The following is a 12793-nucleotide window of genomic DNA, read 5'->3' as shown; positions in this document are numbered from 1 at the left end:
TGCTAAACAGCCATAAGACTGCTAAATAGCTAATTAAATGGTTACCCAAACTATTTGCATTGACCCTATCTTGCACTGAGTCTATGCACACTTACAATACTATATATACACCATATGTACACACTCTCTCACACTACACTGACACTCACACAAACCCACACACATTCACATACACTGCATACACACACACATACGTCACACACACACACACACACATGTACGCATGCATGCACACACACACACATCTTAAGCTGCTCCTATTCTGTTCTTTATTTTACTCTTTCTTATTATTTATCCTGATGCCTAGTCTCTATACCCTGCCTTTATGTACATATCTACCTCATATTCTGTACCTCGTACCCCTACACAGTGACATGGTACTCCCAGCTAGCACATTTGGTTCCTTGGAAGTTGTGGGAATGTAGGTTTTTGGTTTCACATTGGTTCTGGGAATAAAGCCATGTGTTTTCAGACCGATAAAATATAACGTTTTTTAAACGTTCTGAGAATGGAAGTGAACATTTAGCCTGTTATGGGAATGTACATTTTTAGTTGAAGGCAGGTCCTGAGAACATTTTACTACAATTACCTGAAAGTTTTCCTGGGAGGTTTTATCAACGGAAATTATAGGTTATTTTGAGTTTTTTAATAACTTCCTTAAAACATTCACTGAATATTTCAATAAGACTTTTAATAACACTGCTAGCTTAGTTTAGCTCCAAGCACAGATAGGACACATGGAAATTAATTTGCTTAGGCATTAATCATGCAAACATTGCAGCATAGCATCAGTGAGATTCAAACCTATGATCTTCTGTTCTATATCTATGGAATAAGTCCACTGAGGCACCTGGATGGACCTAGTATACTATGGTTTTTTTTTACCCATGCGAAACTGTTCATTTTGGTCTATTCAAACAGACACCATTTCAAAGGCAATTGTTATACTGAAGTACTGAAAATCCCACAAAAGAATGTTTGTTTTTTAACGTTCTCTGAACGTACTGAGAACATGTCTTTAAATAGAACCATGAGAAAAAAACTGTAGAAAATGTTATGCTTAAAAGATGCACTATGCAGAAATCGCTCTGCCATTTCCTGGTTGCTAAAATTCGAATAGTTTGCATAATTTCAGTTTATGTGACAAAACATGCATGTAATAGTGTAGAGAATCATTGTACCATCTAAACTGCTGTGAAATATCTTACATTCCCAATGTCAAACCAGTTGGAAAACGTTCCTAGAACATGACCAAAAATGTAATTAAATGGAACCATGTTTGAAATTTTAGGAAACTTTATTTTAAAGTAATGAAATGCCAAGGAAATAACATTATTTTGTCAAGCTCTCGTCAAGTTCTAAGAAATGTATGGCTCTTAGAGCATATGGTTCTGGATATAACTTAATCTTTGTGTATTTTATTCCCCTTTTGTTACTATTTGTGTATTACATTTTTTGCATTAACTCTGCACCTTTGGGAAGGGCTCGTAATCAAGCATTTCATGGCAAAGTTTACACCCATTGTATGCGGCGCGTGTGACAAATAAAATTTGATTTGATTTGAACTCTGGTAGTTTTTAGAGCGTCCATTGTCTGGTACAGCAGTCCAGGACTTACTTCTACTTACTGAAGACACAAATAGCATAAGTATTCCCAGGTAGTGGACAGGAGAAAAGACAAATATAGTGAAGAATATACTGTAGATAATTATTTGAGCTACAGCTTCTCTCTTGCAGGTCCACCTGGCCACTTGGCTTTGTGTTTAGGTAAAACACTAACTAAAGCAACAGCAGACCTCATCAACAAAACTAATTATACTCTGTATTGCATATTATTCAGACTATGAAACAAAAACGCAAACATTTAAAGACCACATAAAAGTATGTTTTAACAGTGCCTTTGTGAGCTATCTTTCTTTATCTTTATTATATACAGCATAATAACAAGGTAAGATAACTTTTTAATTGTTGTGTTCCTCTTAATTAAGAGAAAATTGTTTTCCCTTTCATACATCATCATCCCAAAGAAAAATCTTGAATATGAGTCTTCAGGGAGCGACTATACAAGAAACACAGTCAGCATCAATATTATGGATGCTGTGAATTCAATATACAGTATACTTTCAAAGATTGGCTACTTATATATCAACAAATGTCCTAATTGGCTCATTCTAACAAACACAAGTATGCCCTTTGCATACTGAATGAGTAGTTTAAGAATATTCAATGAGAGACATTTGTAAAGTGGGTATCTTCTATTTATAGGGGTTGTCAGCAATATACATATGTATGTAGTGTTAACCCCCATATTAAACACGTTTTAACAATATATAAGCAACAATATATGTATGAATGTCGGGGAGTAAGAAAGACAGAAAGTGCATTGGTGTTTTTCTTAGTCAATAAGAGACAAATTCAGTTATCTTATCTCTCCAATAGGAAGACCAGTTTAAATAAGGTCATTTTAAAACAGCATTATAGAGATCTAGGATGAGTTCAACATGTAAAAACCTCAGGGAACACTGAATAAAACTGATAGATCTAGTTGAGTCCATACAGATGTTTAGAGAACAGTCAAGAGAACTGCAAAGTCTTTACAAAGTGAGGGTCTATGGACTCTTGGGCTCTTCCACTGGACTCAAAGGGCCACTAGATTTTTCCTCTGCTGCCTGTCTCTCCACTTTGCTCTCTGGTCTCTCACATGTAACAGTCCCGAGCACCTTGGCACTGTGCTCCTGTGCTTTTGCCCTGAGTGCTGCGATGCTGTTCTCCCTCAGTTCCTCTTTGGAGATGGGTGACTTGCCCTCCGGCCTCTTCTCCTCCACGTCACATTCTTCTCCTCTCTGAATGGCTGGCTGCTGGGGAATGTCGAACTTCCCTGTTGGCTGGACGACCGTGGTCTCCATGGACTTTTTGTGCATCCCTGTAAAGAATTGGGGGTATTCGGATTTAGAAAAGCGTCTGCTGATTGGAAAGCCATCTTCAACTGAAAATATTAAACAAAGAAATAGTTCTGATTTAGCTATAGGAATATGATCTTCAAATTGAGGATGCATAATAAATGTAGACCAATAGTCAATAATTGCTGTATATTTTTTCCCCCCACTACACAAGAAGTAAGCCTACCAAGTATAAATGATGATATCTTGATAATTTCAGAGCCATTTGATGAAAGGATGAAACCAAGAATAAAGTATTTGCCCTCTGCCCTGAATGACGAGGAACACACCCCACCATCACAAGTAGAAAAGTAGAATGTGGAGAATATATGAGAGCAAGAATTAATTCAAAGCATGGAGGATGAAACCTGCTGTAGATTGAACTTTAGTCTCATACCAAGCAGCCATGGGGCACAAGAGTCCATGATGCCATCCTTGGCAGACTTGAGGATGGAATCCGGTAGGGGGATGGAGTGACGGACCATGGCTCCATACAGCCCATACTCTGCCATCACACTGCTGCGTCCCCAGCACTTCTCCCTCTTCCTCCATTTGGCCCTGCGGTTCTGAAACCAGACCTTTAACCCAGGAAGAGTCATTAAGTACCACCTATCAACACTGAATCTAGCAATATTCAGACACACTGACACTAGCAGCATCAATGAGTCTTCTGACAGACACCACCACCTTAAAAGGTTTTAGCACTACCATCACATTGCGCCACAGTGTTCCAACTCTTGAAAAATTGTTGGTATAATTTTTGTTGTTTTGTTGGTTGTATATCGTTGTATGACTGTCCTTGTCTATCAATGTATCAGTGTTTGTTACTTGTTTTGTGTTTTGTTTGTGGACGCCAGCTGCTGCTTTTGGAAACGCTGATGAGATTCCAAATAAAGACCCAATGGCCCTTCATGACAATTCTGTTCTATAACTTGTGAAAACAACATAACTAAATCTGGTTTTATTTCAGTCACTCTAGTGTTGTGTTGTTTTGAGATCTCTGTAAGACCCCTTATGCAATGTTTGGCTATCTCCACCCAGTCTGAGGTAGTCTGGATGGATATTAAATGCCAAATGCCAAATGTGGAACTCCATGACCACTGGTTGGGGCCCCATGCTATCTGTCAGCTCAGTGAGAGGCCAAATTGATTTCATAGCACAACACAGAGCTGTTAAACAGCCTACTTGGCCACATCTGATGGCTGTGTGTAAAGTGCAAAAAACAAAAGAGGAGGGGCAAGCACAGAGATGTCTCGACTGTGGAGGGGAACCAGACATTAAATTGAAAATTAACAAAACCATTTCAAACCTTTTTCTGTTCATTCTAATGATATCCCTTATTTCATACAATATACTATTTTATAAGAAATTGCTTCTCTGGCCCTCAAAGGAAGCTGAGGGGAAAGCTGCGAGCAGAAGCGACCCCTAGGGCACGCCAAGACTGATTGAAAACTAAGTTAATTTCAAGCTCAATCGATGGTGGACAGGCGGGCAAATATCACGGGAAATTAAACGAGCGGGACTCCGGGGAGCGGCACTATTGACCCGTGCTAATAAATTCAATGTAGTTATATCATTTGAACTCCCCGCGTCTCGAGCCTGCTCCCCCCCGGAACAAGGCATGCTCATCTGATTCAACTAATTAGACTGTATGAGAAAATTGGATGTTAATTTTATTTAGGATTGGAATACAGTTGTTTTTCCTTATTATTTATTCGCGGCGAAGAGCCATAATGAGAACGAAATTAAACGCCGCTCGGGCAGATGGATGGTCCAGGTCACACCGCAATCTTCTTCTGCCTTGATAGCTTGATTAGGTCGTTAGTGCTCCTGTCCGAGAACAAATTGTTTCACATCCAACTACACCTAATGAGAGATTATCTGGCGAGGATGCTACTAGAGGTGTCTTTGTTCAGACAGGTAGAGAGGCATTATTGTTCGATTTATGTGGGCTCACTTGCCTCCTCCGTAAAACATTAAGGAGCTAACTATTTCGTCAAGTGCAGAGTAAGCCTATTTCACTTTACTTTTCATTTTCCACGCCATTTATTGGTTATTAGACGCCTGCTTTATAACCTAGGCCCAGGCTATTTAAATGTCAAGGTTAAAGCAACAAAGGTAGACCTGCCTATATGTCTACACTGCTTAAACCTATTCAGGTACCAATGTCCTTTATTCTGGCCGGGGACGCAAAAACCACCTGATACCATAGGTCTTCTTTATGAATGACTGAAATTGTTTGTAAGAGACCTTATCTGAATTATTATAATACATATCAAACGCAGATTATGGTCCCAATGTACAGAGGCAGGTGTCAGTGGTGGTTTAAGGGCCACTTCGGGATTATGACAATGAATGTTGTACGTTTATCTACTTGCCCAGAGTCAGATGAACTCATGGATACCATGTTGATGTCTCGCCATCCAGTATGAAGGAAGTTAGAGGTAGTTTCGCAAGCCATTGCTAACTAGCGTTAGTCCAATGACAATTGATAACTAGCGTTAGTGCAATGACAATTGATAACTAGCGTTAGTGCAATGACAATTGATAACTAGCGTTAGTGCAATGACTGAAAGTATTTGGTATCCACTAGCATTCGCTAACGCTAGTTATCAATTGTCATTGCACTAACGCTGGTTAGCAATTTACCTTCAAACTACATGCAGAGACATAAAAATGGTATCCACCAGTTCATCTGACTCAGGGGAAGTAGATAAAGGGCTTAATTTACAAAATCCTGAAGTATCCCTTTAGTAGTGCTTGCTCCAAAATAAATGCAGAAAAGGTGTTTAAAAAAACTAATGTGTCACTGATAATCACATCTCATTGGAGAAATACATTTTACAATTAGCACAGGTTCTCCTGTAGGAAATATTTTGGAGAGTAACATAATAAGTACATTTGAGTTTCTTGCAAGGGACAATGTGAATTATATAAAAAACTATATTTGACATGATATTCCAATCAAATAAAAATTATTATTAACATGAAGAATGCTGTTTTGAGACATTTAAATGCTATTTAGGGGAGGAAGAACTGCAGTTACAAAATACATTTCCCCTGACATGATACAATAACAACAGTGCCAACAATAGGCTATAACCTGTAGTCATACCTGTATTCTGTCCTCAGGAAGCTCTGTTTTCATAGCCAGCATCTCCCGTGCATACACATCAGGGTAGTGAGCTTCGTTAAAGGCCTTCTCCAACTCCTCGAGCTGGTAAGATGTGAATATGGTTCTGTAGAAATATGAAATATGTGTAAATTGTGGACATTGAAAAATGTTCGAAAGGAGACTAATAGGCAAACTCGGTTGGCTATTATTTATTTCAAACAGATCAGATGTACAAATGCACGCCTTAATTGGTATGGTGGCAATGCATTCCATTCCATCTTATCTATCCAAGGTGTCTGTATGCATTTCATCTTAGGTACATTAACAACAATGGTGCATTTTAGAAATAGACCTACAGTAGACTAACTCACATGGCCTCCAAAAGCAGCTGCTTGATTTGATTATTTATTCTCTTATTATGTGTTTACAATAATTTAAAAAAGGCCTATTCAGTAGCCTATTTGAGGCAGTGGATGTATCCCAGAAGCCAATGTGTAGGACTATAAACATGCATTCAGTGAGTAGGCTACAAAAAATAAGGGGATTAATTAAAAAGGTTAGCAAAAAATTTTTGGGCGGGGTCTATTCCTTTATAGGCACATGTGCTGGTATAAAGGAAATCATATTTTTCCATTTCAATGTCTGATCACCCTTATTGAATAAGAGTGTTCACAGACTAAGCCTATCTCTATGAAAGGTTTTGACATAGCCTACTTGTAGGCCTACACTCGATGGTTAAAATAGGCCAATGCTTTCACATCCCAAAACAAGTATACATAAGAATATATGAAAAAAGACGGACATGTTAGAGTAGGCTAGCCTCTAAATTCACACTTGAAATAAAATACGAGGTGTAAATAGTATGTATTTGCTATGAAACATGTCAAACATTTGAAACCAAGGGCTATTGGGAAATAAGGCAATGCGTTGCCTAATTGCGTTTAACTAACTTGAATTCCAAACATATAGGCCTAGACCCTATTCGATTTAATTCCATGTTTGTTAGATATATACGGTTATTGATAGCCTAATGGCCACTGACAACCTGTAAATCATCTCACTAATTAGCACAGGCTACTATTTCAAATTATATCGTAGTCTAATCTTGTTGTTGAATTAAGACAGTTCAAAATGCCTAAACAATGTAATATTAAAAAGGAGTGTTAGGCCACACCAAAAAGTATGAAACATGCGAGCTTCAGAAATTGAACAAGTTATTAGCATTCTTATAAAACAATAATATCATGTGTTGGAATGCAACGCTTACCGGTGCCGTCTTTTCTTCCGTTTCTTGCTCTGGCTTAATGAGGTCTTTGAGAGTTTTCGTTCGTTTGACGAAAAATCTTCCGAGTCTGTGAATATTAGAAAACGTGACAACGTGAATGGCTCGTTTGAGACATTAGATCATTTCCAATGTGTTATCACAATTGTTAGTGATGACATTGAGTACAATTTCTCCAAAACAAATGTTATCGTTGTATTTTGTTACTGTTGTATTTTTTAAAACGATGTTGTATTTATTTTACCTTTATTTAACTAGGCAAGTCAGTTAAGAACAAATTCTTATTTACAATGACGGCCTACTTACTGACATTTTTATTTATTTTTTTATTTCACCTTTATTTAACCAGGTAGGCTAGTTGAGAACAAGTTCTCATTTACAACTGCGACCTGGCCAAGATAAAGCATAGCAGTGTAGCCTATTGCTATTATTTTATATTATTATTATTAGCCAATGGTTATCCATGGTCCCTTTATAGTTCAGCCTAATAATAATATTACAATTATTATTCGAATAAATACAAGCATATATTTTAAGTCCTTATTTCAGGCTAATGACAACGACTGAAAAACCTACCCGAACTGGCGGACTGGCTGTGGTCCAGAGGTCCCACAGTTCTATTGTGGGGCTGCAAGTGAACGTTCTGCGCGTCCTGCAGGACCTCCAAAAACGCTGGTTGGCTGTAGAACGACGGAATCCCTCCAGGCCCGATTAATCCCATCCCAACTCCGACACCAGCCGTACCAAGCATTGACCTGGCGGCAAGCAGGTGCGCCCCAGATGGCAGAGACTGCAGGGTGCTCCTCGGGACCGCCGAAGAGTCTTTATTCAGCCCTAAAATCTCCTGGATCCCGAATCCCGTGCATCTGGGAGGGTGCGTGGCGCTGTTCTTTGATTGTTGGTGCAGGCTGTTACCTCCGTTAGCACCGAGAGAGGACGTTTTGGATATATTCGGCGTTTCAGATAGCACAGCTCCTTGTTTACCTGTCATGGTGTCTTCGATAGTATTCCCTATTTTTAGCGGCTCACAGGTCGGTCCCCAGTGCACGAACCACTATGTATCACTCCAGACTCTTGAAAATGGTTATTTTATCAAACAGGTCCACCCCAACAAGAGTCAGAGCCCAGCAGCCAATCAACTACTAGGGATTTTTCGGGATTCCTGCGCATCAAGCACTACGCGCCTTTGGAAATGGTTTATTCGCTAAGAACTGATATATTAAGGCTATGGGCACAAAACCGAGAGAGTGTGAGGATACCCAAAACGCCTGCGGATAAAGAGAATGAAACAGGTGCACGTAGTTAAAGCCATGCTATTCATCCAATTTATTGAAAAAAATTGCATCAATGCAGCCACAGGCCTTTTGAAATGTTTTTCGTTTGTAGGCTAGCGTGTGTACTCGTTAATACTGTATACTGACTATAAAAATGATTCTGCTATTTAAACGTGATCTCGATATTATAATGCCATGCAGAATTAAAACTATATGAGGCAGATTGAATGAATCCGGGCCTGGATTTAGTTACCATAAAAATAGTTTAGTTTCATAAAAATAAAACGCATGTTTCAGTCCATCTTTTTTTTAACCTATATTTAACCTATACTTAACTGCCTTGTTCAGGGGCAGAACGACAGATTCTTACCTTGTCAGCTTGGGGATTCGATCTAGCAACCTTTCGGTTACCCAATGCTCTAACCATTAGGCTAACTGCCGCCTCTTCTAGTGCTATTTCCATATTCTATGATCGCTATGTCCATCCCTTGCCTCACACATGAACGGATAATTGATCCGAGGCAAGGAAACCATCACATGGACATCAAAGCCTCTCCATAACGACAGCTGGACGCGAAAACACATCTCTGCCTCGCCAGGGACTGATCTCACAGCAGCATACAAGACAGATTAATGGAGATGGACATTTCGCAAAATAAATGGAAAATTAGGAAAGAATCTGGGCTACCAACGTGTAGGCATTAGAAGCTATTTACTAAACGTTTACAAATTAATTAATGCGAACAAAAACAGCATTAGGCCTAGCCTATATCACTCTTAATCGTTTAGAAAAGGATAGTTATTGATGCATGGGGTCATTTGGGGAGCATGCCAAGCATGTTCATAAAGTGCAATTACATTAATAAAGATAATTACCATTATCAAATATTGCACCATTTTATCGGATGTTTAATGTGTTACATAATTTTCTTTAGGCCCTATTTGTCTTGCTAATGGGTTTTATCCAATCCACATTTTAATCCCCGTTGCAATCCTAAACAATTTAACTCTGTGTGGAGGCTTTGTAGTTTATCTTTCTATATGCACAAGTCGCTTAGTTTAGATAGTCAGTTTATGTTTCATATTTTAATGGGGAGAACATATAGCCTATTGTATTTTAATGTAAAAATGATCTATTTCGACATTTTTTCCTATATCTTATCGAATTTGCCTATTTGAAAAACATTGATTTGGTATAAATTAAATTGACGTTTTTCTTATAATTTAAAATGTTCATCAAGGAATTAGATATCGCCAACCTTTTATAGTTCCAATATACTTCTTCATCCTAAATATCAGGAGTCTTTTCCGCTAAATAAAAGAACAATAAGGCCTACATTTGGTGCAATTTACAAAGTAGCCTATACTTGGTTAGTTGTGAATATAATGAATAAATAATTAAATAGTTTGACACGTTTAATCACATTCTATTGGGCAGTTGCAGAGTACCAGAATAATGTTCAAATGTCAACTACAATTTGGAAAATATTTAGATATGGCAGCCTTCTTTTGTCAATACTGCCTTGGACACAAATAAATGCCCTTATGAGGAGCATATTTACGATTAGGCCTACTTGTGAACAGCTCCATGGGTCAAGAAATTAATACAACCATTTTACGCATAGAGACTGGATGAGTTTTGAGATGTGTGTGGCACAATTTGGACATCTGCACAGATAATTACACCAAGATCATTTATGGAAATGGATGGAAACTTTTTGAAGGGGACAAAGCAAACTCATATCTTATCTAAGTGCCATGTGGTAACAGATGAATACATGCCCTGGTTTAAAGGGACGGGCAGAGAGTCAGGCGGGCCATAGGAAGGAAGCAACGTTGGCGCGTGGCAAAAACAATTGATAAAAATCTAAAATCACGTGACTGACAAGGTTTTAGCCAATGAAACACAATGGACAATTAGTATGCCTACTTAGTTATTCCACAACAAGAAATTACATGCTGATTCTATGGGAACTTGTTATTGTGGATGTGAAATTTACGTATGATGTCTCTCTATTGACAGAGAGATAACCCACACCAGGCATCAACGGGATTATCAGATTTATAAGCAAGACATTACAGGCTGTATCTGTTTTGTGTCATGCTAATAACGACATTTCCATGGCTACATTGAGGTTCATATAAGATATTAGCCTATATAGGACTACATTTTACACATTTGAAGAAAACACCCTTTCGATGTAGATAAATAGGCCTAGCAATTAGGGTATTACCATTTGTGCGCCAGAATGCATACTTCTGGTGTAATGGCAATTCTGACATCCTATTTTGTAGTTGAGTTAATCTACAGACCATTTAGATTTCGTTCATATCTGATCCAGTCGATAGGGTGAGAGACACAGAGGTTAAAACAAAATAAATATTGTAAACTATAGCCCAGACCTAAAACGAATCTTTTTCAGCAAAATCATATTTTACATCAAACAGTAAAAATTGAGCCACAGATTAAGAGGGGGAAAAAAATACCGCCACAATTACTCGATGACCAGTTGAAACTAATTAGGAGGCTATTAAGTCAAAATTTCATTACGGGTAATGAAGAAATCAATGTTATCGGGAATATGCTAATGAGGCATAAGCCAGTAGAGATAAACCCATCTATTCACATGGAACCGTGAGTCAGGATGACCTGTCAATTACACCGCGGGTTCCTGCCCTCACTCCACCACCACTTCTGTTGCAATCTATCACGGCTTTGTTGTTTATTGTTGCTGGAGACCCTCTCTCTCTCACTAGGCTTTTAATAACCCATCTCCATATCAAAATGACTCCACCCTGATTTACATGCAGATGAGCGAACGGTCTAATAGGGTTCTAGATTAAAGGCAGTTTTAGTTCACTCATTCGTGTATATTGGGTTTCCCATCAAAGACCACAACATCCAAAGGCTGCAGATTAAATGGCAAACAAACAGCTGTTGCAAAAATGTGTTTATCTGTTGTTTCCCCCTGTTTCCATCTTGCTGTGGGCGCGTTGTCATGTGTAAACCAGATTGCACTCAAACAATGGTATGAGAAACACTTCTATAGTTCAAGATCCCAACTCAAGTGGACGGCCTGAGGATGATATAAGGCTGAAACGTGGAATAAATAAACAAATGTGGGCTTTAGCTTTAAAACACATTACATATCCATTCCAAACATGATTATCTAGTGTGTTCGACAAACTGATGTCCTGCGGTAGAAGAAGAAGTACTGACCTCTATAGGCTAGAGGTCAAAGCAGAGGGTGTTTAAATGCATCTTCACATTTCACCAGGCATCTAAATGTTGCAAATTAAAACCTCCCCCTTTGAATAAATACCAGTTGAGTCTTCAGTCTGCAGTCATTTTGATTGGAAAGGCTTGAAGTCTATTTGTAATAATGAATAAGTAAATAACTTTCAATCCACAGGAAGGTCACTAGATAATGGGCTATGTGATGGGCTGTATCAGTAACATAACTATGCATTAGCCCAACCCCTGCAGATTGCTTGAGCTTGATATTTCATACTATGCAATCAAAATGAAGGATCACCGACGCTCCCCAAGCACCCATCTGCAGTCGCGCTATACTGTGCAGCAGATATGAATGAAAGCAGCATTTGTCTACTCTAAGACTGCCAGCAGGTAAATCCAACACATTTTGTGATTCAGCCTGTTACAGTGCTGAATCAAGCCCGGGCCCCTAACTCTATAGCTGTGTTGAAACAGTGAGCCAGTACTGATGACAGCACACATCTTGTGCCAAGTCAGGGGAAAACTAAAACACTGCAAGAGGGTCTGCTTTTTTTCTTTCCCCAAATCGCTGCCGAGGGCTTGATGACCCCCTGATGCAAAGTGAGTTTGCTAGTTCCAGTTCTCATGGCTCCTCTACAATGGCGTGTTTGGGAGCTGCCTGCCGGCATTGCTTAACTAGGCGAGGAGTTGATTAATTTGCACTAATTGACAGCTAATTAAAGGCCTGAGGGAACATCGAATTGACGTTTGTCGGGGCAGTGAGGCTCGGTGAGGTCAGGGTGATGTATTGTTGACGGATGGAGGAGTTTGTTCTCTCTGAATAGACGACCCCTCCATGGGGAATGACCCGTTTCTCGAGGAGCATCCAACGGACCGGAAGCCTCACATGAGATACAGCCACCAGTGATTGCACCATATTGTGAACGCCAGGTCACTTACTGTGTCA

The 12793-nt window shown here is 39.1% G+C and overlaps 1 protein-coding gene across 1 annotated transcript; it reads right to left on the bottom strand.

Moving 5' to 3' along the window:
* Positions 1–2557: 2557 nt before the first annotated feature.
* Positions 2558–8326, bottom strand: LOC135526965 (visual system homeobox 2-like). Its single transcript, XM_064955636.1, has 5 exons — positions 7912–8326; positions 7321–7405; positions 6054–6177; positions 3336–3516; positions 2558–2922 (listed from the first exon to the last, which is right to left on the bottom strand). The coding sequence occupies exons 1-5, from the start codon at positions 8324–8326 to the stop codon at positions 2609–2611; spliced, it is 1119 nt and encodes a 372-aa protein (XP_064811708.1). The 3' UTR covers positions 2558–2608.
* Positions 8327–12793: the final 4467 nt, after the last annotated feature.

The sequence above is a fragment of the Oncorhynchus masou genome, chromosome 32, assembly GCF_036934945.1.
Source record: "Oncorhynchus masou masou isolate Uvic2021 chromosome 32, UVic_Omas_1.1, whole genome shotgun sequence".
Taxonomy (NCBI): Eukaryota; Metazoa; Chordata; class Actinopteri; order Salmoniformes; family Salmonidae; genus Oncorhynchus; species Oncorhynchus masou.
Note: the sequence above shows the minus strand (reverse complement) of the source record. Positions and strands in the feature narration are given on the sequence as shown.